The sequence below is a fragment of the Malus domestica genome, chromosome 14, assembly GCF_042453785.1.
Source record: "Malus domestica chromosome 14, GDT2T_hap1".
Lineage (NCBI taxonomy): Eukaryota > Viridiplantae > Streptophyta > Magnoliopsida > Rosales > Rosaceae > Malus > Malus domestica.
The window spans coordinates 4,322,282-4,345,786 of NC_091674.1; the positions used below are offsets into that span (position 1 = coordinate 4,322,282).

The 23,505-nt window shown below is 36.8% G+C and overlaps 2 protein-coding genes across 2 annotated transcripts; one reads left to right on the plus strand and one right to left on the minus strand.

Annotated features, from left to right (window-relative positions):
- Positions 1 to 727: 727 nt before the first annotated feature.
- On the plus strand, positions 728 to 2,966 carry LOC103454181 (dihydroneopterin aldolase 2-like). Its single transcript, XM_008393771.4, has 3 exons — positions 728 to 957; positions 2,111 to 2,315; positions 2,597 to 2,966. Exons 1-3 carry the CDS (start codon positions 921 to 923, stop codon positions 2,799 to 2,801), a joined length of 447 nt encoding a protein of 148 aa, XP_008391993.1. The 5' UTR covers positions 728 to 920; the 3' UTR covers positions 2,802 to 2,966.
- Positions 2,967 to 7,269: 4,303 nt separating this feature from the next.
- On the minus strand, positions 7,270 to 9,844 carry LOC108172127 (uncharacterized). The gene is made up of 7 exons (XM_017329276.3): positions 9,710 to 9,844; positions 9,457 to 9,600; positions 9,293 to 9,375; positions 9,016 to 9,174; positions 8,354 to 8,464; positions 7,908 to 7,974; positions 7,270 to 7,818 (listed from the first exon to the last, which is right to left on the minus strand). The coding sequence occupies exons 2-7, from the start codon at positions 9,572 to 9,574 to the stop codon at positions 7,538 to 7,540; spliced, it is 819 nt and encodes a 272-aa protein (XP_017184765.3). The 5' UTR covers positions 9,575 to 9,600; positions 9,710 to 9,844; the 3' UTR covers positions 7,270 to 7,537.
- Between the last annotated feature and the right edge of the window lie 13,661 nt (positions 9,845 to 23,505).

Consider the following 23,505-nt stretch of genomic DNA (forward strand, 5'->3'; position numbering starts at 1 on the left):
TTAAAATTTAGATCTTGAAGAAGGATGAGCGTTTTTTGATGTGTGATGGTTACTAATTTACTTATGTATAACGTGCTACAATTTACTTATTTACTTATGTATAACGTGCGTATTTATTTATTTATACAATTGTATCAATTATAGTCTACTTATGATACATCAATCTTGTCATATCACATATTACAATTATCAATTTTTATAAGATGGGGACTAATTTTCTGAAATTGGTAACACCATGTCAATTAGCAACAATTTGGTCCCTATCTTCCTGGAGTCCCAAAAACACCCTCTTATGTTAGTATTACATGTAAGTAAGGCTTTGAAAAAAAAACAACAAAATTTGGTTATGTAAAATTACATTTCTGTCCCATATTTCTTATTTATGTTCTGTTTTAATTAGAAAGTTAAACTGATAATTTCATAAGGTTTTAATTAGAGAATTTTTTTATTTTTGTTTTTTGAAATAGAAGGAGAGAGGAAGAGAGTGATAGAGGATGTGGGAGTGGAAAGTTTTTTTATTTATTTTTATTAGAGATATGTTAGGATTACATGTACGTGAGATTTTGAAGAAAAAAACAATAAATTTTGATTGTGTAAAATTACATTTCTGCCCCATATTTCTTATTCAGGTTCTGTTTTAATTAGAGAGTTAAACTGATAATTTCATAAAATTTTGGTTAACAATAAGTGTTTTATTAATTAGTAGAAAATATATGGACCGGCGGGTCATAAACCATAGTTACGGTGTATGTAACATAGGTGTAGCCTGTAGGTATAGCGCGCAATCTAGTATCCATCTGTGAGTTGTATGTATGGTGATTCAGACTTGGACTGGGTTCTGCTCGCATACACACGTCTCACCAAACGCAGGTTCTCCCTCAAAGCAACACCCTTGAAGAAACATTCAGAAAAGCAGCCATATGCAAAAGCTGTCGCTAATGGCTGCGCCAATTTCTGGTAAACTCAACTTTTCTCTCTCTATTCTGCTTTCTTTTTCTTACTTTTCTCTGGATAAGTAGAATAAATCCATATGAAAAAGGTCTAAATTTGAGAGATGGGTAATGGGTTCTTGAACATTTGTGATTATGAGCATGTAAGCATCACTGGGTTCCTCCTGGATTTACAGATACGGAAGAGGAAGATGGAGAAAACAAAAAAGAAAGATGTTTATTGGTTGGCCCTAGGAATTTTTGGATACCTCAACCCCCCGTGACGAATGTATAGGCCTCGTTTGGTGCCGAGGATTAGATTGGATTGGATAACTCAGTAGATTGTATGTATGTTGAATGAAGAAATGGATGCCAACTTCCAAATTTTGCACAGGCTGAAGGGCGGAAGATGGACTAGTCAGGAAGGAAACTAATCCCTCGGAGTCCTTTTTTGTGGGGATTTGAAGGATAAGTCCCTTCACGACTAATTCATCTTCCGTCTTCAACTTGGACAAAATTTGAAGAGTCAGCCTACATTTCTTCCTTCAACATTCATTCAAGCTACTCAGTTATCCGAACTAATCTAATTCAATCCTAGACTCCAATCGAGGCCACCACAAAATTTAATAAAGGTCGTACCCAGTGCACAAGGCTCCCGCTTTACGCAGGGTCTGGGAGAGGTAAATGTCGGCTAGCCTTACCCCCATTTATGAAGAGGCTGCTCCCAAGTCTCGAACCCGAGACCTACCGCTCATGGGCGAAGGCACTTGCCATCGCACCAAGTGCCACCACAAAATTTAATAAACATGGAAAATTTCTTAACTACCGTAGAAACTTATATTAGGAGTTGGGGGATAGTTTACAAGGAAAGTTGTGGTTTTTCCTTTTGACAGTCTATTTGTATACCTCGGCTTAGCAAAGTTGGCTAGAGCAGTGACATCCTCTTTCTGCACCCAAGTTCAAATCCCTTCCCCGTAGTATAAGTTAGATTATTTAGAATATCGCTCAACTAAAATAAAGAAGTAATGACAGTCGATTTGTATAGATTCTTGTTATCTTCAGTAATAATTTTATTAAGCTTTGTATATGGTCTAAGTGAACATGAACATGTTTTGTGGGTTCTTTATTGGTTCGTGTTATTGGGCAGCCATTAATGGCTACTAATGGTTGATTTTCATTAGGAACAATACAGGAAGATGCTGCAGTAAGAGGGGGAGATAAGCTCATATTGAGGGGTTTGAAGTTCCATGGTTTCCATGGGGTGAAGCCAGAGGAAAGGAAGTTGGGTCAGAAGTTTGTAATAGATGTTGATGCTTGGATGGATCTCCGGGAGGCTGGTAAATCTGATCGTTTGTCAGATACCATTAGTTACACCGAAATCTATCGGTCAGTAATAGCATAGCATCACCTTTTCATTTTCCATTACCTTGAATACTGACATATATATAATGTCCTAGTTAAGTGCTGCAGTTCTAGCATTTTCGTATTGCGGTCAAATGGTCACTTCAGTTTGCTATGGCCTTGAAAAGTTATCTCTGATATCAGTCTACCCTGATATCTGTCTGTTTCTTTGGTCTTATAAATATGATATGATTATCGTCTTATATCTAAGGTTTTGTCAAATTAATACGAGATCACTTTTGATTTATTGAAATTGTACATGGCAGCATCGTGAAGGAAGTTGTAGAAGGGCCACCTCATAATCTTCTGGAGTCTGTGGCTCAACAAATTGCATCTACCACTCTGAAAAACTATCCCCAGATATCTGCTGTCTCTGTGAAAGTTGGGAAGCCGCATGTTGCTGTTCATGGTTCTCTTGACTACTTGGGGGTTGAGATTTTCAGATACAGAAGTATTGATGCGCCAAAGTGATATTTTACTAAGTCACTCATACATAGGCAATTTATGTCTCCTGTGACTTCCAGACAGGTTTTCGGTGTTTGTTCGTTTCTTTCTTTCTGAATTTGGCGGGGATCCTTGTTATGTAGCGTGAACCAATGCTATCACTGGTTAATGGAAATGCAATTTTTCTTGTGATTCCCCTGAGATTAAAACTAAACTGTACCCTCTATTGATAATGGCCTATAAATGCCCATCTTTGGCACCAATGCTTCTTGCAGGCAACAACAGTCGACCCGTGGGATTAAAACTAAACCTACACCTACAAATGCCCTACCCTCGGCACTTATGGTTTGTACGGCAAACCATGGCTGACACGTGGGATTAAAACTAAACCCTACCCCCTTATAAATGCCCTACCCCTGACAATTGGTTCGTACGGGCAACAATGGTTGACCCGTGAGATTCAAGCTAAACCCTACCCCATATTGATAACAACTTATATATGATCCACCCTTGGCACCAATGCTTCGTCCAGGCAACAATGGTTGACCTCTGTGCCCTGGCTTGCCACGTTTTGCCTGCCAATTCCTTTCATTCGTAAAGCTTACCTTGTTTTGCGTGCTAGAAGCTTGTCTTGTTTTTTGTGCATCAAGCCCCCCTCGTATTTCGGGATGAACTTTTCATGCACCGATACAGCCTTGTTTTGCATGCTCGGAAGGCTATCTCGTTTTATGTGAGTACAATTTGCCTCAATTTACTCAAGTAGAGTGTGCCTTTTTTTGCAAGTTGCGTTTTTTGTACGTCGAGAACGCCTCGTTTAGCGTGATAGAAACCCGTCTTGTTTTTCATGAGTGGAGTTTGCCTAATTTTCTGTGCACTGGCTTCGCATCGTTTAGCGTGCGCAAAAAGCATCTCGTTCTGCATGCTGTAGTTTTTTTCGTGCTCCTAGCCCGTCTCATTTTACGTGCACTAAGCCCTCATTTCAGTGAGCAGAAAGCGCCTCATTTTGCTTACACAGAGATTGCTTCATTTTTTTGTGCAACTGGGATCACCTTGTTCTGCGTGCGCATAGTCTACCTTGTTCTGAATGTTGCATTTTTTCGTGCACCGAGCCCGTCTCGTTTTGCGTGCATGGAGCCCGCCTCACTTTATGTGTGCCCGACTTCGCCTTGTTTTGTGTGTGCAGAGTTTGGCTTGTCTTGCATGCATTGAGCCAAACTCTTTTCGCATCTTTTTGCACCCATCGAGCAGGACTTTAAAGAAATATTTTGAGTGAGAGTTAAGAAAAATGTTTCTAGACCTTTGGATGTGATCCTAACATTTATTAGGCCACGAAACTATTTTTATTGATTTTTTAAGTTGAAAAATAGAAAAAATAAAATAAACTAGCAGTGGGTCCCCCAAAGAGATTTGTAGGTGTCAAAAATCTTGGAAATGTTGTAAATTAATTTTATTAAACATGTGGTACGACTAGAATAACTCAAATTTTCAGTTATATTTAATCTTTTAAAATCCTCAAAATTCATTGGAAAACGTAGGTTATAACTCACAGTCATTGTGAAAAAATTGAAATTTGTAGTTTTATGAAATATTTTGCGTGTTAACGAAAATGTTGCAAGACCTTTGGATGTGATCCTACCAATTATTAGGTCTCGGAACTATTTTTTATTGATTTTTAAAGTTGAAAAAATAGAAAAATAATATAAACATCAAGGCCCCCAAAGAGATTTGTAGATGTCAAAAATCTTTGGAATGTCCTAAATTAATTTTAAAAAACATGTGTTGAGACTAGAATGATTCAAATTTTGTCTTATAATGAATCTTGTAAAAGTTTTCAAAATCGATTGGAAAACGTAGGTTATATAACTCACAATTTATGTGAAAAAAAATTGGAATTTTTTTGTTTTATGAAATTGTTTGCGTGGTATTTAACGAAAATGTTGCAAGACCTTTGGATGTGATTCTATCCTTTTTTAGGTCCCGAAACTACACTTCATTGACTATAAGGAAAAATAATGAAAGCTAATAGCGGACCCCCAAAGAGAATTGTAGGTGTTTGAAATTTTGGGAATGTCCTAAATTAATTTTAAGAAATATGTGGTTCGAGTAGAATGACTCTAACTTTGGTTTATAACGAATGTTGTAAAAGTTCTCAAAATCAATTGGATCACTGTGGGCAACTCACTATTTTTGTGAAAAAATTGAAATTTTTAGCTTTAGGAAATATTTTGCGTTAGAGTTAAGGAAAATATTGCAAGAATTTTGGACGTGATCCAACCGTTCATTAGATCCTGAAACAATTTTTTATTAATTTTTAAAGTTGAAAAATAGAAAAATATCTTCAAATTTAGGTTTTAAATCATTGATTTTAAGTGTTTAAATATGAATTATAATAGATTTTACACGAAAAAAATATATTTTGAAGAATATGATAAAGAGAAATAATAGAAATTTAAAAAAAAAAAAATTGAAAAGAGAGGATCGGTAACAAGCTAGCGACTTTATTGTTATTGAGTCACTAATCATATCAGCGACTCTCACAAAGGAGGATCGGTAGATACACCGATCGTATCATTTTTTTTTCTTTTTTTTTTTCTCTTTTTTCTTTTTCCATTGAACTTTTTTTTTCCTACGTTACTTTATTTAGATTCAAACACCATTAGATTTAGATTTAGATTTACATCTTTGTTTTCGAATGTTTTGACATGGATTATAAGAAAAGTTTCATCGAAAATATATTTTGTAGAATATGAAGATGATAGTTTAGTGTTGTGGTATAAGAAAAATGAAATTTAACAAAACAAAAAATAAAACAAAATATGAATAAAATTAATGGTTTAGGCGCAGAGAGACACAGTCCAAACTCACGCCCAAGCCCAAACTCATGCCCATGGGAAGGTCGAAGGCGCAGTAGAAGCAGTGGACGCCTATGAGGTTTAGGCTTTAGGGGCATGTGAATAGTAACACTCTGAGTTCAAGAGTTTAAGGGTGTGTGAATAATAACACCCTAAGTTCTGCGTTTCAGTGTTCAATCCAATCTTTTTTTAAGAAGGGGTTACTATGTTAAAAGATACGACTTTAGTGTGAATTCTATCATGGTTGATAGTGGCTTACAAATGCCCCACCCCCAACAACAATGTTTCGTTCGGCCAACCATGGTTGACCACTGAGATTAAAACTAAACTCTACCATCTATTGATAATGACCTATAAATGCCTACCCCGAAACCAATGCTTCGTGTGAGCAACAATGGTTAACTATTGGGATTAAAACTAAACATACCCCTTACAAATGCCCTACCTATGGCACCTATGATTCGTACATCAAACCATGGCTGACACGTGGGATTAAAACTAAACCCTACCCCTTATAAATGCTCTACCCCCCACACACACACAATTGGTTTGTACGGGCAACAATGGTTGACCCATGAGATTAAAACTAAACCCTACCACATACCACATACCACATATTGATAACAGCTTATGTATGCTCCACCCCCCTAACACCAAAGCTTCGTGCGGGCAACAATGGTTGACCATCGCTCCCAAGCTCGCATTGTTTTGTGTGCATTGGTCCGTCTAGTTTAGTTTGTACCAGCTCGCCTCTTTTTACGTGTTAGAAGTCCGTCTCATTTTTCGTTCGCCGAGCCCGCCTCGTCCTTTTGGTGAAATTTTTTATGTACCGACCCTGCTCGTTTCGCATGCGCGAAAACCTGCCTTGATTTGCTCGCATGGAGTAGGCCTCGTTTTGCGAGCCGCAATTTTTGTGCTTCGAGACCACCTTTTTTAGCATGACTTATAGAGGGTACAGTCACTAGCGTGATAGCAACACCCTTCAAGGAGGATCGGTAGTGAAGTACTGATCGTATCCTTCTCTTCTTCTTTTTTTTATGGTTTTTTCTCCTTTTTTCTTTTTTCCATTGATTTTTTTTTTCTTCCTAAGTTACTTTATTTAGATTCAAATACCTTTGGATTTAGATTTATATCCTTGTTTTCAAATTTTTGACATGGATTATAAGAAAATTTTGACCGAAAATATATTTTGTAGAACCTTAAGATGATAGTTTAGTGTTGTGGTATGGGAAAAACAAAAATTTAACAAAAATACAAAATAAAACATAAAATTAATGATTCATGCGCAGGCGAAACTCACACCCAAGCCCAAACTCACGCGAGGTTCGACCATTCTGATTTTTACTGGGATTTGATGTTGGCTGCGTTGGGTTTGTAGTCAATACCTGTGAACTTCTCTTTTATTGAATGTTTTTCATCAAGATAGCAGCAACGGGTCAGTCCCCCAACTTCTGCAGCAATTCAGAGATAAGTGAGATGCAGAGTCAGCTGTTCATGGCCCATGAATCATGGGTGAAATAGTTATATATGTTAGCAAGATTTGTTACTGGTTGTCATAAGTTGCTATGTCGAGATTGACGCTCTCCATAACTATGTCTAGGAGGTTTCTGATAGAAAAGGCACTGGATGACGAGAATCCAGCATTTCCTTCAAAATTTCAAAACTGTATTCTCTCAACAAAAGCCAACTAAGAAATGACTGCGATGATATTCGACATATTACGCGTTAACTGTAATGGCGAAAACATTTAAAACTACAAGCAGCTACTAAGAGAAACTGAAACAAGGTTTGCACCTACTGTGGCACTTCGTCTTTCACAGTTCAACACGACAATTTGATCCAAATGCAAGGACAGGGGAGGAGTCTCAAAACTTTCTTTTAGAATGTGGAAGCACGGGAAGGAAGCTTTGCTCATGAAGCCACACCATTTTGTTCAAGATCGCGACTTCTGCCTTTGCGGCCCCAAATTGGAGTTGTCTCAATAAGCTGGTGAGGAACAAGCTTTCTTTCGCGCTTAGTCATCTTAATGAAATTCTTAACCTTCAGTTTGGCTATCTCCGCCTCCTCGTCAGGGGTAATCTCCCTTACTACGACCGTAAGGCGGCATTCTGGTCTCACTTTAACTCCACATTTGCCTTTGGCATGGTAGGACAGTCTCTTTTTGAAGAATCCCTTTCCAACAAAAGCCTCAGCTACAGAGAAAATGAGGAATAAAGATGGTTAAAACTGAAAAACAAAACAAAAAAGATGGGAAAAGCTTAACTTTATTTGCAGTATTTACCAACAAGGAGACGGTCTGGATCTAACCCATGATTATGAGTTGCATTTGCTCGGGCTGAATGAATGACCTGCAAATAGTAGTTTCTTCATTAACGTTGACATTCTGGAGTATATTTTTTTCATTTGAGTAAGAAATGAGCATAGTGAAAGCGTTACATGTGAAAACCCAGCCATTATACTGATACTGAATGATGATAACTAACTCCATAAGTATTCTTAATAATAAAAAACATGGTAAAGTTCTTGATGCCTTCACACCTGCCTTCTCACAATCATAAAATAAAAATAATAAAAAGAAAATCACCTTAAATGCTATTTCTATCCAGTTCTGCTCTCCTGACTTTCACACGTTTTTTTCGTAGCATAGTGTGTGTGTGTGTGTGTATCGTGAATGTATTCTACTTAAAATGGTTTCTAGCACAACTAGGTGAAGAGTTGCTGTATCACCTGATACACAGTTTTTGAAGCTCGCTTTACTGTCACTTGCAACTGCAACAATGCATCTTCAACACGCATACCGCGTACCAGTGCAGCAACCAAGTTGACCTTTTTAGGACTCTGAGAGTGACAAATGGGTGAGTTAAAATTAATAAACGCAAGTCACTGATAAGGGGGAGAACTTGAAAATAGCATTAAACATACAACTTTTAGAGCAATTTATACGACCAGAGATCATTCACTTTAAACTGCAAGAACATGAACTATTCAAGATACAGTTCCAATAGCAGGGACTATTAGCATCCAAGTTGAAGTGCACACACACAATTGGCAAAAGGAATAGTACAGAAGAACTCGTTCAACCCAAACAGGCATAATGTTTTCCTTTCTGAGAACTTGTTTAAAGTGACCAAACGCCCCACCCCGTCTTCTTTGACTCCTCCATTAGTCATCCATTCAAATGTCAATTTGGTCGTGACGTGCATATGAATGCTCTAACATTAATTTGATTACTGAGCAGCAACGGAACATCCTAATCACAACATAAGCAAATAAACCACAAGGCAGAAAATGTGCTTCATGGCTCAATGCTTCAAAAACCAAATTCCAATAAAAGCATAGAATCCATTGCAAAGTATTATAGCAATGCAACAACAGCACAATGCCATTACCTGTTTGATGCCCTTTAAGATCGCTTGAACTTTATCAGGTTTAGTAAGTGATTTCTGCTTGTGCTCTTCGTTTGTCGCAGTATTTGATGCCAAAACAGGAGTCAATGGAGATGGAAGAGGCGCTTCCTCAGCTCTCAAGTTTCTCGAACTCGAAATTCCCTGTAAAAACAAAAGCCACACAAATATTGACAATGCAGAGGTAAACACAACACTGTTAGAAATGAAAACACACACACACACACACATATATATATATATATATATATTTAAGAATTACCAAGTGCTGAAAATATTGATGAAGGGGTCTTGAAATGGTTGGAGAAGATGGCTTGCAAAGAGTTTGGAAATAAGGCAATAGACCTGCAACATTAAGGTTCTGATTATTTAACACTTTCCCAAAACACCAAGTGAGAAAATTGGAGAATTCCAATAGATACTGACCCTCCAAGCGAGAAAGGGAAGAAGAAGAAGAGAAATTGGCTGAAGGGTTGTAACTACATTCAACCCTTTTACCAATTTGACGGATTGCTGATTGCAGATGCCTCTGCCAAGCCGCCATGGCTGCCAGAGAGAATTGCTTTCCACCTGCAACAATGGAGGAAAATACAGACATTTGTTATTGGATTTGGGCGTTTCGGGGAGAATCGGAGGTTGGGAAATCTGAAAGTTGAGTTCTTTGTGCGCCACCACCTACCTCAGCCTCGTTTCAACCGCGACGGACACCGCAAAGTCTCAAAGTGTGAAGAGTCTCAAAGCTCAGTTGCCGCTGCAAACCTAAATAATAGAGTAATAGACCCATTTTTCACTGTAATTTTACGGATAAAAAATTAATGGGTAAATCTCTGGTACTACCTCATGTTTCGTAGTTTTCAATATTTAGTATGTTAAGTTTTTTTCATCTCAGAGTTATACTAAAGTGTAAATTTTGGAACAGTTTCATACATCTGTTATTCAAACTGTTAAGTCTCTCGTTAACTGTGACGTGGCGTCCATGTGAATAACAATTGGGCGTCACGTGGATCCACGTGGAATTTTTTTAGAGAGGGGGTTTCAGTTAAAAAAAAAATTCAAAATTCAAAATTCGCGACCCCCATCTCCCCCAGAAAAGGTGAAAAGTTGAAAAGTGAAACCACTTTTCACTTCCCTAGAAAATTGCAACCCCCTATCTCCGTCCGAAACCCTACCAACGAGCCGTTACTCGACCTCGTCGTCGTACGTTGCGCACACGTTTCTGGGAAAGATTGTCATGAAGCAATCGCTGACGATGGGGTGGGAAAAAAGGAGGATCGAAGTGGGTGAAACACCACTTTATTGTAAGTAACCTACCTTTTTCGAAGTGTAGATAATATGGGTTTAGGTTTTCCGATTTTTCAATTTTGAATTTTAGGGATTAGGGATTTGTGAGTTCCAATCCCTTTTTTTGTTTTTTGTATGGTTTCTGGAATTGTGTTTTGTAGTGGGTTGTGCATGTGGTTTTGTCTTCAATCGTGGTCCCCATGGTTTTGTTTTCACCTTTTTTTCTATGGTTTCGGGAAAAATGGGGGAATTGTATTCATGGTCCCCATGGTTTTGTTTTCACATTTTTTCCTCATGGTCTTACTAGTGTTTTCACCTTTTTCCTCATGTGTCTCCAGGATTTTATGTTGTTTTCACTTTTCTCCTTGACTTTGCAGGCATGCCTGAATTATTTAGCCTTAAAATTAACCACGGTGAGAAGTGGTCTGAAAGTGCATATATGGAAAGGTTTGAGGCTTGGTTTGATTACGTAGACAAAGACTTCATATCTTTTTTCGAGATTGATGAAATGGTTAAGGAGTTAGGATATGATGGGTTTATGTTGTATCACTATAGGATTCTTGGGATGTCTTATTAGGAGGGATTAAGGCTTATTGAACAAGACCAAGATGTGGCTGAAATGTGCAAGTATGTTCCAGGGGTTAGGGAAATAGAAATGTACCTAGAACATCTAAATCCGAAGCAAGCTGCCCTGAAACATAAGCTTTTGATGAATCTAGATGAGAATGCCATATTAACAAAAGGTGTCATTATAGATGATATTGAGGAATCAAGGGTGGCGATTTCGATTACAAAGGGAAGTGGATCAAAGCTGAAGAAGGGTAGAGCAAAAGGGGGTGCGGATGACTTAGAAAAATGGCTATGTTTTTTGAATGATATAGCCTACAATGGTGATGATGAACATGAGGCTGAAGCAACTGAGGGAGGACAAGGAAGTGGAGATGAGGCTGAAGATGGTCCTCTCAATGCTGATAATGAAGGTGATGAAGATGATGAAATTGAAGAAGGTCACGAAGCTAAAGAAGTTAATGAAGGGACCGAAGTAGAAGCTAATGAAGGAAAATTTTTGAAACATTTATTTTTACAATTTTAATTTTTGTATTCAATTATTTTTGTAAAGTTTAGGTTTTTAACAAATATGCATTGTTTGTGGCAGTAAATGTAGAGGATGACACTATAGATAGTGAGTTTGTGGACAATGACTAAAGTTTGGAAGATGATGATCGTCGTGCAGTAGATGATACGGTTGTAGAAAGTGTCGTTGGAGATGCTGAAAGGGGTGAAGTGTGAAATCCCATTTCCGGATTTCACTGTTATAATATACGTATTTGCATTATTGAGATTTTATATTATTTTTCGAAAATTTATATTAATTTATTGAATTTAGATTTCAATTAAATTAGTTACCAAGAGTGAAGTTTAGAAAATAATTATTTAAAATTCGTTGACCTTTCGAGGTCACAAGTAACGTTTTTAAATAGATCTTGAAACCACGAATACATGGGCGAAAGCCGTTTGCGAATCCGGATTATAACGGTATAGTTATAGACATTTGAAATCATTTACTAAACTATAGTTTTTAATTAATTAAAATCCCACTTTGTGGGAAAGAGGCCCAATCATGTAAGATTTAAGGTGGACCAATTAGAAAACAAAAAACAAAAATGTGGACTTAGAGGGCAGCACGGGAGGAAGAAAAGAAGAAGGGGGCGGAAGAAAAAAGAAAGAAAAGAAAAGGGGGACTTAGAGGGCAGCACGAGAGGAAGAAAAGAAAAGGGGCGGTAGAAGAAAAGAAAAAAAAAGGGAAGAGAGACGGAAAAAGGGAGTTGTGAAAGAGAAGGGGGAAAAGAACGTTCTTCCACGTTCTTCCTGACTTTGCGAGGAAAGAAAAAGAAACAGGGAGGATGTGGCTCTTCCATTGCTGTTGGAAGAAAATCCTTCTTTCTTCAGGCAAAAATCGGAGAGAGAGGAGTTAGAGAATGTGATTGTGAAGGAAGGATTCAGAGATTTAAAGGGTAAATTCCTTGTTACTTCATTATCTTGATTTTCGAATTTAACTTTCTTAAGTTGAATCGAAACTGCCATGATATATTGGAGTTCTTCATTCTATTTAGGGTTTCTATCATTCAATGAACTAGTCTAAACATGAATTAGAGTTGGGTATTTCGGATTGGGTGTGTAGATCAAATTTCTTGATCAAGAGTTTGGTTCAAAAGGTCAATTTCTTGTTAATTTTGAGTCATGTTAGTTTTGGATGTTGTATACAGGACCTTTAGACTACTTGGAAGTATTTTGGGATTTGTTATATGAATTGGAAGTGGGATGTTACGGAAGCTCCAGAAAATTGATTTCTTTGCAAATAAAACTCAAGTTTTGAGTAGCCTTCTTTGGCTCTTAATTTCTAGGCCTTTATGTGCTCCTTTGGAGAAAATTTTTAGTGTGTTGAAAGTACATATGTTCATGGTCGTAACCCAATTGTTTTCACTTAGATCCGTTGAGTTTTGGTTGATCAAAATCTTATTTAAACTTGGGTCGCGAGCTGCCAAACAGCAGCAGAAAATTGGGTGTCCAGTTTCAAGACTCCGTTTTTCTTTTGGCATAACTTCCAATTTAGAGCTCCGTTTTCTACAAACTTTGTATGCTTTTAAAGTACAGAACACAAGCTTCAAAACTCATATAATATTACATTATTTAGTTTAGTTTTGAATGTTCCAAAGGGAGCCTAAACTTGGTCCAATGGTGCTGTTTTCTGCAGATTTTGTGGAGAAGCAGAGTACTGATTTTGCCACACCTAGTTTCTTTCCAGATTCCTCTCTAATCTTCTTTACTACTAATTGAGTGATGGTATTAATATCATTTGTGGATATGACATGGTTTTATAAATATGTTTTCTATTAAATGTGATTCTTTTATATTTGGTCATCGATCTATTTTTATTAAATGTGATTTGATTCATGGATGGGTATTATTTGTGGAAAAGTGATTCAAATTGCATATTGAAATGTGAATTATATATATATATATGCCATAGACCCATGTTAATTAAATGTGAATTCTATTGAAGTGTTATTTTATTTTTTATCATTGATCTATTTTCATTAAGTATGATTTGACTTGTGCATTGGAAATATGGTTTGTATTGTATGATTGGATTGATGTGATGAAATGCGAGGGCTAGTAGTGGACCATTAACCCATTGTTATGGGATTTGTTACTTCGAAACATGTTTCAACCCTCGTGTCATTATTTCATTCTCGTTTCGTTGAGTCTTTGTACCTTGAAGAACTTGATCCATGTATTGTTTCATTGATTGGTGTTACATATTCTACTCCGCGATTCCGTTGAGTGATGGTCCGGAATCGTATCCTGGTCTGGATTTCGTTGAGTGATGGTCCGGAATCCCTTCTACTCCGCAATTCTGTTGAGTGATGGTCCGGAATCGTATCTACTCAGATTCCGTTGAAAGATGGTCCGGAATCTCTTCTACTCCGCGATTCCGTTGAGTGATTTCCGGAATCGTATCTAACTTGGGTTTCATTTAGTGGTGGTTATGCATTGTGCTCCGCGATTCAGTTGTGTGATGGTCCAGAATCGTATCCACTTGGATTCCGTTAAGAGTTGGTCTGGAATCCTTCATACTTCGTGATTCCGTTGAGAGATGGTCCGGGATCGTGTTCACCTTGGATTTTATTGAGTTTGGATCGAGATAGCTTTAGAGATGTAGGCTTCGCCCGAACTGTGTCGCTCTAACCCTACTTTTCATGGTGTTGTATGAGATCATGATTATGAGCTGTTATGATTTGATCCAGACGAACCGTTGGATGTCTGGATGACTCCTTCAGAATTGTTAGAGTTCCTTGGTTAAATTTGTGAAATGATATGTTACTGCATTCATTGATTAAACAATTAAATGCTAAGATCATGTATCTTTGATTCATGATTAATTAATTGATGTGATTGTGGAATGACGTTGGGTATGATTGAGATTATTATGATTAGAGTAATTGATTAATGTGACTTGAGAATAACATTGTGTTTCGTTGGTTCTTTGATATGTTACATACTATGATTTGTGATATTATGTGAAACAGGGTGATTTATATGATGGATGAATTGGAAAGTATCTGTGTGAGTATGGGTTACATGCGTGTATGAAAGATGATAATTGTTGTTGACGTAAGGTTGATGTGTAAGTCTTATGATTTTCTGTTAGAAGTATTTTACAGAAAGATTAGAGTTGACGATTGTGGAACTACGAATGGCTTGATCCCTATTGAGGGTATGTAGGCAGTCTAACGAGGAGGTTAGATGCAGCCATAAAGTAAATGAAAAATTACTTTGCAATTTGATTCTCGAGTTATGATTTGCCACATTATGGAGATGGGGTATGTAAAAGATACGAGTATTTGGTGATGTCACGTGTCGATCATGAACATATGTCGGGATCGGGGCGTGACATGAAGGGGTTGGGATCCAACATCCAGAAGACGTTATTGATGCAAGGGATGTAGATGACGTTCCCCTTGATTATGAGAGACAAGACTTAGATGGCCTGCATAATGTTGACAATTTAGGTTCAGAATGTGATGAGAAGGTCATCTACCCTGAGTTTAATGAAGAAGCTGACAAGGATGATACAAAGATTGAAAAGGGATTGAAGTTCAGAGATGCTGCACAGTTGAGAGAGGCAGTGTGGTATCACTCCTTTAAGCATGGTGCACCTTCTATTAAGCTAAAAACGAATGAGAAATGGAAGATTAGTGCAAAGTGTGAGAAAAATTGTCCATGGAGATTGTATGCTTCTAGGATGTACAATGAAGATTCAATGCAAGTGAAAACCTATGTTGGGAAACATGAATGTTTGAGGATTTGGAAGGAAAATCCTAACTGCAAAGTGGCATGGCTTGTGAAGAGGTATGTGGACGAGTTCAGACTCAACCCAAGCATGCCATCACTACATTTATGGAGACAGTGAAGGAGGAAAGAATGGTTGAGATCCACCTTAAGACAGCCTACAGAGTGAGAGCACAATGTTTGAAAATCCTTGAGGGGAGTAACATGGATCAGTACACAAAGTTGTGGGAGTACTGTGATGAGCTTAGGAGGACAAACCGGTAGTACAGTTCAGATAAAGGTGCTGCCCTATGATGATACTCATGTGATATTTCAAAGGATTTATATTTTTTGGGGGGCTTGTAAAAATGGATTTAAGAATAGATGTAGGTAGCTTGTAGGGTTGGATGGTTATCACTTGAAGGGAGTGGTCAAGGGCCAATTACTGTCTGCAATGGGAATGAATGCAAATAACCAAACTTGGGTTATTGCATATGCTATAATAGAGCTTGAGAACAAGGATAGTTGGGTTTGGTTTGGTTTCTGGAACTGCTAGCTGCTGACTTGGGAATTGTGCACCAGCGTGCTTGGACTTTCATTTTTAACAAACAAAAGGATTTAATACCAGCTTTTGAGAAAGTGTTACCTGATTGTAATTATCGGTTATGTGTTAGGCACTTATACACCAACTACAAGGCAGATAGGTTTAAAGGGAAAATATTAAATGATGCCTTATGGAATACTGCCAATGCAACAACCATCGCTGATTTTAGAGAGAGTATGGCTGAGGTGAATAAGCTGAATGAATAAGCTTATAAATGGTTAGAGAAGAGACCAACCTTGCATTGGAGTAGGTCATACTTTGAGACACACACTCAGTGTGACATTCTCTTAAACAACCTTTGTGAGAGCTTCAATTCTTTTATCTTAAGGTCTAGGGACAAGCCTATTTTTACCATATTGTAAACTATAAGAGTTTTATTAATGAAGAGGATATGGTTGAGAAGAGATGCAATGAGGAAGGATAAATGAGTTATCTGCCCAAAAATCCAGAAGAAGTTGGAGGAGTACAAATTGAAAAGCTCACACACTATAGCTACATGGTTTGGATGAGAAAATTTTGAAGCGGATAAAGGCAGAGGCAATATATTTGTGGTGGATTTGAATGGGTGCACTTGCTCATGCAGAAGATGAGATTTGACAGACTTTCCTTGCATACATGGTTACTTGGCCATCTATTATGTAAGGAGACAGCTTGAGGAATTTGTTTCCTCTTGATACAAGAAGGAGAAGTACTTTGAAGCTTACGAAAACTTGATTCAACCTGTCCAAGGCATGAAATTTTGGGAGCTATCTGAAAACAAATGCATTTTTCCTCCAACTTTTAAAAGGCAGCCGAGGAGACCAAAAAATAAGAGACATAGGGAGGGTGATGAAAATGAATTCAAGTTAAGCAAGAGAGGGCAAAAAAGTGTGAAGTGTAGTGTTTGCAAGGCCTCGGGACACAACAAGGGCAGATGCCCTACCACTCATCCTCCTCCAGCTACTAGAAAAGGAAGAAAAAGCAAGAAAAATAAGGTATAATTTTGATATTTTTTGTTGATTTTTCATTTCTTAAGTGAATTTGTTATTTGTAAAGTGTAGTATATGTCAGTGCTAATGCTATATGGGTTCATTACTTAGGCCTCAACATCTAAGGCATCACAACCCTCTCAGTCATCGCAGCCATGCACTTAGGAAGCTCCACAACCTTCATCTCAGCCAACTCAAGCCTCTCAAACCACTTCAAAGTCTACTGCAAGAGGTCAGAAAAGGAGGAGGAATTTTCCATGATGTTGCTTTAATGCTTTAGGTTGTCTAAGGGTTCATTTTGTTATAGTTGAATATGCACTTAGTTTTTTTGGAAACAACTTTCCGATAGATCTTTAGTGTTTTGGACAGAGTTTAATTAGTTGTTAAAGTTGACCCATTAGTGTTTTAGACAGTGTTTTGGCCAGTTTTTTGGACAGATCTTTAGTGTTTTTGGAAGAACACCTTGACCCATTAGTTGTAAAAGTTGTGGTCTTTTGATACTTTTGTATGAATTGGAGGGTGTATATTGAACTTTGTTGTGAATTGAAAGTTGTTGACAATTGAACTTTGTTGGTAGTTTAAATGATGAATTTGCAGATTTAGAATTCAAAGTTTGTTTGGAATTGAATTTGCAGATTTGGAATAGAAAGTTGTGGTTTTTTCCCTATTTAATTTGATTTTTTTTTTCAAAAAATTTTGGCGGGAAAAAAATGTAAGAACATGGTTGTGGGAAAAAAAAATTTGGGCGGGAATTTTTTTTTTTGAACCCCTTCTCAAAAAAAAAATTCCACGTAGCGCCCAGTCATTGTCCATGTGGACGCCACGTCACAGTTAACGGGAGACTTAACAGTTTGACTGACGGATGTATGAGACTGTCCCAAAATTTACACTTTAGGTATGACTCTGGGACGAAAAAAACTTGATGTACTAAATGTTGAAAACCACGAAACATAAGGGTAGTAAACAGAGATTTACCCAAAATTAATTAACCTTTTTGAGACCAAGGGACTTTATTTTATTTTATATTTTCTACAAATATTTTGCTTTCACAATGCCATTTCTTAATGGAGGGGTAAAAGTTGGATTAAAATTATCAATTCCACCAATAAAATTTCTAACCCGAGTTCAAAATTTTCATAAAGATTAGAGTGCATATTGAGAATTTAGAAAATTCGGGGATTTGAATTTTCCAAACTTATTTCGGAGAATTTTTTAAAATGTGTCTGGATCCTTACATTATGTTTGGTTGCCCTTGAGTGCGTCTGGAACTACATATCCTATGGATTACATGGAGGGTCTGGAATCTTACATCCTATCTTAGGTATAATTTCTATCCGATTTCATGAGTGCGATTAGAATGCAGAACTGTACATCTTATGGATTACATAGAATGAGTTATGCTAGTCATATTATTTTATTATATATATGAAAAACATGATTAAATGCATGTATGCATCAATAATGAAAAGACGGTTGAATGCTTATGTGGACTCAATCGAAATTTGTGAGTGATTTATATATGTAGAGGATTTAAGAAATGTTTCCTAGATGAGATCAATTGACTTTTAAATCACATATGTTATATTACTATTACTCATACGAGCTTCATAACTTATTCGGGTTTAGCTTTGCCTAGTGCATATTCTCATGGTGTGCTCGAGAGTATGGTTCGTTTAAACTGTATTGTAATTTTGTTTCTGCGAAATATCTTATCTATATTATGTACGAGTCCCAGTTGATTCTTTGTATTATTGTAATGCTACTTTTGGCGGCCACATGCCGATCTTGAGCGTTTCTCGGAATCGGAGCGTAACACAACCTATCCACATGAGACACACTGTATTTTTTAAACAAAAAGCTAACACGAGTTTAAATTTGTACCTCAATTGCTAAAAGCGCTCACTATAAAAATTTAATTGATAATTCTTCCACCACAAGGATCCTATTGATATTACGGTGTCACCACAAGAACCCAGAAAAAGTTTTAGGCTAGCATTCGAATTCTCAGGCAAGTCCAAACGATTCTGTGGAGAGATACAACTAATTAGCCAAGCAATTCCAACAACAAAATAAAATCTTTGCTTTGTCTATTTACATGCGAATACCAGCCGAATTATTTGTTAGACACACAAAATTTATACACAACGTTATGTACATTTTAATTCATATACAATATTAGATTTATCTACTTGAAGTACTTTTATACACTATTTTTGAGCATGTCATGTGACGGCACCTCCTATTAGGACATTATAAAGTTAAACTTTGATGGTTTTATCTTTCAGAGAGAGCTACTGCCGTCTTTTTGTTAAGGAATTTTGAGGTCGAGTTATTGGTGCTGGTGCTTTCAACATAGACAGAGTAACTATTTTAGTGGTTGAGGCTATGGGTTTGAGGGAAGGATTAGGGTTTGCCAGACGTAAAGGGTTTCAAAACATTATGGTGGAGGGAGATTCAAAGTTAATCGTATGTGCGGTTCAAGGAAAATGGGATGTACCTTGGAACCAAAATCTATTATCGAGGATATTTGCGGGACTGCCTCATAATTCAATCGCATCGAATGGAACCATGTTTTCAGATAAGCAAATTTTGTGGCAGATGTATTAGCTCATCTAGATCTCACTCTTAATAATCTGTATTTCTGGGATCATTGTCTCCCTTTTATAGCGTTTAATGCCCTCAACTTCGATTGCTTGGGCATCGATTGTTGTAGAGGTTTTTCCCCTTAATAAATTTCTTTTCTTGATAAAAAAATAAAAAAATAAAAAAAATTCTCTAAGAATTGTGTTAACTTTCTGTGTGCAAATATAATTAGTAATCAAATAAAAAGTTAATCTACGGTCTCTTCCGGATGTGCCCTTCTTTTTTGTGTGTGAGTTTTGCTTGTTCGTTGTAAATATATAAATTAACGTTTTTTTTAATAATACTTAGTTGACCTGTTTTTCGCTTACTTGAACGTCATAAAGGTGTCATGTAAATTAACAGATACAATATGACCAATGAATAAAAAAAAAATCTAAGAACTAAATAAAATGGCCTCCTTGATATCAACATCCAATGAATAAAAAAAAAAATCTAAGAACTAAATAAAATAGCCTCCTTGATATCAACATGGCACCCTATGACCAAAGTTACCGAGTTCTCGTAAATGAATAGTTGTTAACTTGATAACTCAATAGACGTCGGAAGGACAACTAGGGTAACAACTTGTAACTTTACAGATTAATTTTACCAATTTTAAAGGACGTTGACCAAACTGTTCTGTGCTCTTAAAACCATTGGTTGGGTAATAAATTTCTATAGAATTTGCCACAACATGAGTTCTGAGTTTAAACTCTCCCAAATATGATGAGTGTTTTGATTTGATTTTTTTGACTACCGATTAGAATGGGCCGGCAATTGCACAAGGGAAAGGGGAATTGTCATTAAGACAGTGTTCAATCTTCGGGGATAAAGTTTAAAATTTTCTGTTAGAAAATTTTAAATCATAAGTTCAAAATTATTTTTCTCCTCCAACCCTTGTGTTTTAAAATATTAGCTCGTGATGATCAAATAAGATTTTAGCCTAACTTTTTGTTTTCAGTAGCCTTTTTAAAATAAAATTTATATAGATTATCTTATTTATTTTTATGAACATTTTAGTCTAAAAATATTTAAATTCTGATAAGTAATTAAAAATCATACAAATATACAGGTATTTATAAAGTTTTAAGTTAAATTTAATTTAAATAATTTTCTTAAATAATTTTAGATGTTAGATTTAATTTTAGGCCATCAATTTTTTTTTTTTTTACTATTAGATTTGATCTCATGTGATCATAAATGTTATATTATAAGTAAAAAACAAAAAAAATGTTTGAAATATGACAGTTTGATGGGTCTAGAATAATTTAAGTTAGGCTTAAATCCTGGGGAGAATCTAGCCCATAAATATATTTTCTCCCCAGGACTTATTTTAGCCCATGATTGGAGATGGTTTGGAGGGGTTTTAAAGCTTATATGTAAAGTTTTATCTTATAGATTGGAGATGATCTAAAATGCTTACTAGAAACAACCCCAAATCGAAACAAGTGAATGTTTGATTTTCCTTCCCATTTTTGACTCGTTTACTAACTTCTACGAACACAAACCGACCTGTTTCTTTCCAAGATAAATCCAAATATGACACTAATAAGGAAACCAAACCCTAATCAATTACAAGTCTTCGTACCAACTCTTATATATACCCTCTCTCTGGTTCTAGCAACTCCACCCATGGAGCCTTCCCCCCTGGCAATCCACTATTGAATCCACCATATTGAACAGTAACTGCCTTTAATGAATAGTAACTGCCATTAATGAACAGTAATTGCCATTTGCATCTCCACCCTTGGAGCCCTCCCCCTGGCAATAGGCAATAAAATATTAGTTTTTTTTTGTTTGTTTAAATAATACAAAATAAAATTATTTGTAATTTCGGATAAGATTTTTTAAATCATTCTCGTTGCGCCACGTGTCATTTTATAAAAAAAACAATTATTTAGTGATGGAGTTCGATAAGATTTTTATCCAATGTTATCGTGCCACGTGTCGTTATCTTTTGAGAATCTTTGACGATATATTTCGATCATATTTTAACTCGTTCAAAATTGCGCCACGTGTCATTATCCGAAAAGATAATTATTGGAGATTGATTTCGATAAGATTTTTATCCAATACGATCGTGCAACGTGTCATTATCTTTTCAGAATCTTTGAGGATAGATTTCGATCAGATTTTTAACGAATGACGGCATGCCATGTGGCCTCATCTACAATCTGATCATTTCTGAATCGTCCATATAATCCACCATCCATCCTCACAAATCTCACACCAATTTTCTCAACATCTCTATCTCATTATTTATAGTTTCTGCTTCTTCTTCACAATCCATCCTTACAATGTCTTCTTCTTCATTAAGGATGTTGTGGGAAATCGATCAGCAAGAGGAAGAACTGTTTAACCAATCTGAAGGAATGTTCAACCTTTAGATAGCCGAAAATGAGATGAAAGAGGATGAGGAGCGTAAAAGGAGAGATGACGAAACAAGAATGGCCAGAGCCTTACATTCTCGTCGAGTCATCCAGATTGTTGCTCAGATATACAAGCCCAGCCGTTCAAGAAACCTTGATAGAAGTAGGCAACGACGGGGTGAAAAGTTGTTGGACGATTACTTTGTCCATAACAATGCATTTCCTGATATGTACTTCAGATGCCGTTTTAGAATGGAACGACATTTGTTCAACAGAATCATGACTGATGTTTGCAACCATGATTCTTACTTTGTGCAAAAGAAGGATGTTTGTGGTGTTATGGGTCTCTTGCCTGAGCAAAAAATCACTGATGCGTTGCGGATGCTTGCGTATGGAGCATCTACAAACCAAGTGGATAAGATAACGAGGATGGGGAAATCAACCATTCTTGAGGCCCTGATGAGGTTTTGCGGAGCAGTCGAATCTTGTACACCGCTGAGTATCTTCGAAAACCTACTCACATGGACTTGCAAAGGCTTCTGAAGAAGGGCGAGATGCGAGGTTTTCCTGGAATGATAGGAAGCATTGATTGTATGCACTGGACGTGGAAAAATTGTCCAAGTGCATGGCAAGGCGCATATGGGGACAGAAAATGAGCAAAATCTATCATTTTGGAGGCAGTGGCATCTTTTGATACATGGATATGGCACGCCTTTTTCGGGGTTCCGGGGCTCAAAATGATCTCAACATCCTTGCCCAATCCCCAGTGTTCAACGACGTCCTGCAAGGAAAGGCACCAAAAGTCACGTACGTCGTCAACGGACGTAGGTACGACGGGCCATACTACCTAGCTGACGGCATTTACCCACGATGGGAAACATTTGTCAAAACAGTGCCATGTCCGCGAAGTGCAAAGGAAAAACACTTTGCAAGCTGTCAAGAGGGGTGCAGGAAGGATGTGGAGCGTTGTTTTGGTATCCTTCAAGCTCGTTGGGCGATCGTCAGGGGTGCTGCTAGAATGTTCGATGTAGAGTCACTTCGATCCATCATGATGACGTGCGTCATTCTTCACAACATGATTGTGGAAGATGAGTTCGATTATGATGCAGTTGATGAATATGAGCCCGAGCCAGACACGATGAACAATTCAAGAACACAGATATATTGTGCGCATGATGCCACCGAAGAACCCGTGCAACACGAGCCATTAGAAAGGGATGGACGTTACAATGAAAGGGTCATTCAATGATATATTGCACTTCAAAGGTCATCTATGCACAATGATCGGCAAATTGACTTGATAGAGCACCAGTGGGCATTGAAACAATCTGAAGATACTTAAGTTTATTTAGTATGTTTGTTTGTATTTGGTGTGTTTATGTAATTTTATTTGGTGTGTTTTTTGTAGTGAGTTTTTAATTATTTCGTATGTTTATGTAATCTTATTTGGTGTGAATTATTTGGTATGTTTATGTAATTTTATTTGGTGTGTTTATGTAATTTCAATTGGTGATAGTTTTATTTGGTGTGTTTTATAATTTCATTATACGTGAACAATTTGATGAATAAAGATTCTATTATTAGGATAAATATATTACGAAATTAAATACATGTACTCTCACTTTAAATAAAGTACTAACTTCAATAAAATGGAAACAACATAAATAATAAATTACAACCCAAAGTGATTGGAAAACTATGGGCTTCGATTACAAAAAGTACCCTATTTATCATCACTTAACCAATCTGTGGTGCTAGGATCATCTTGTCTTGTTGTGCTAGGACCATCTTGTCTTGA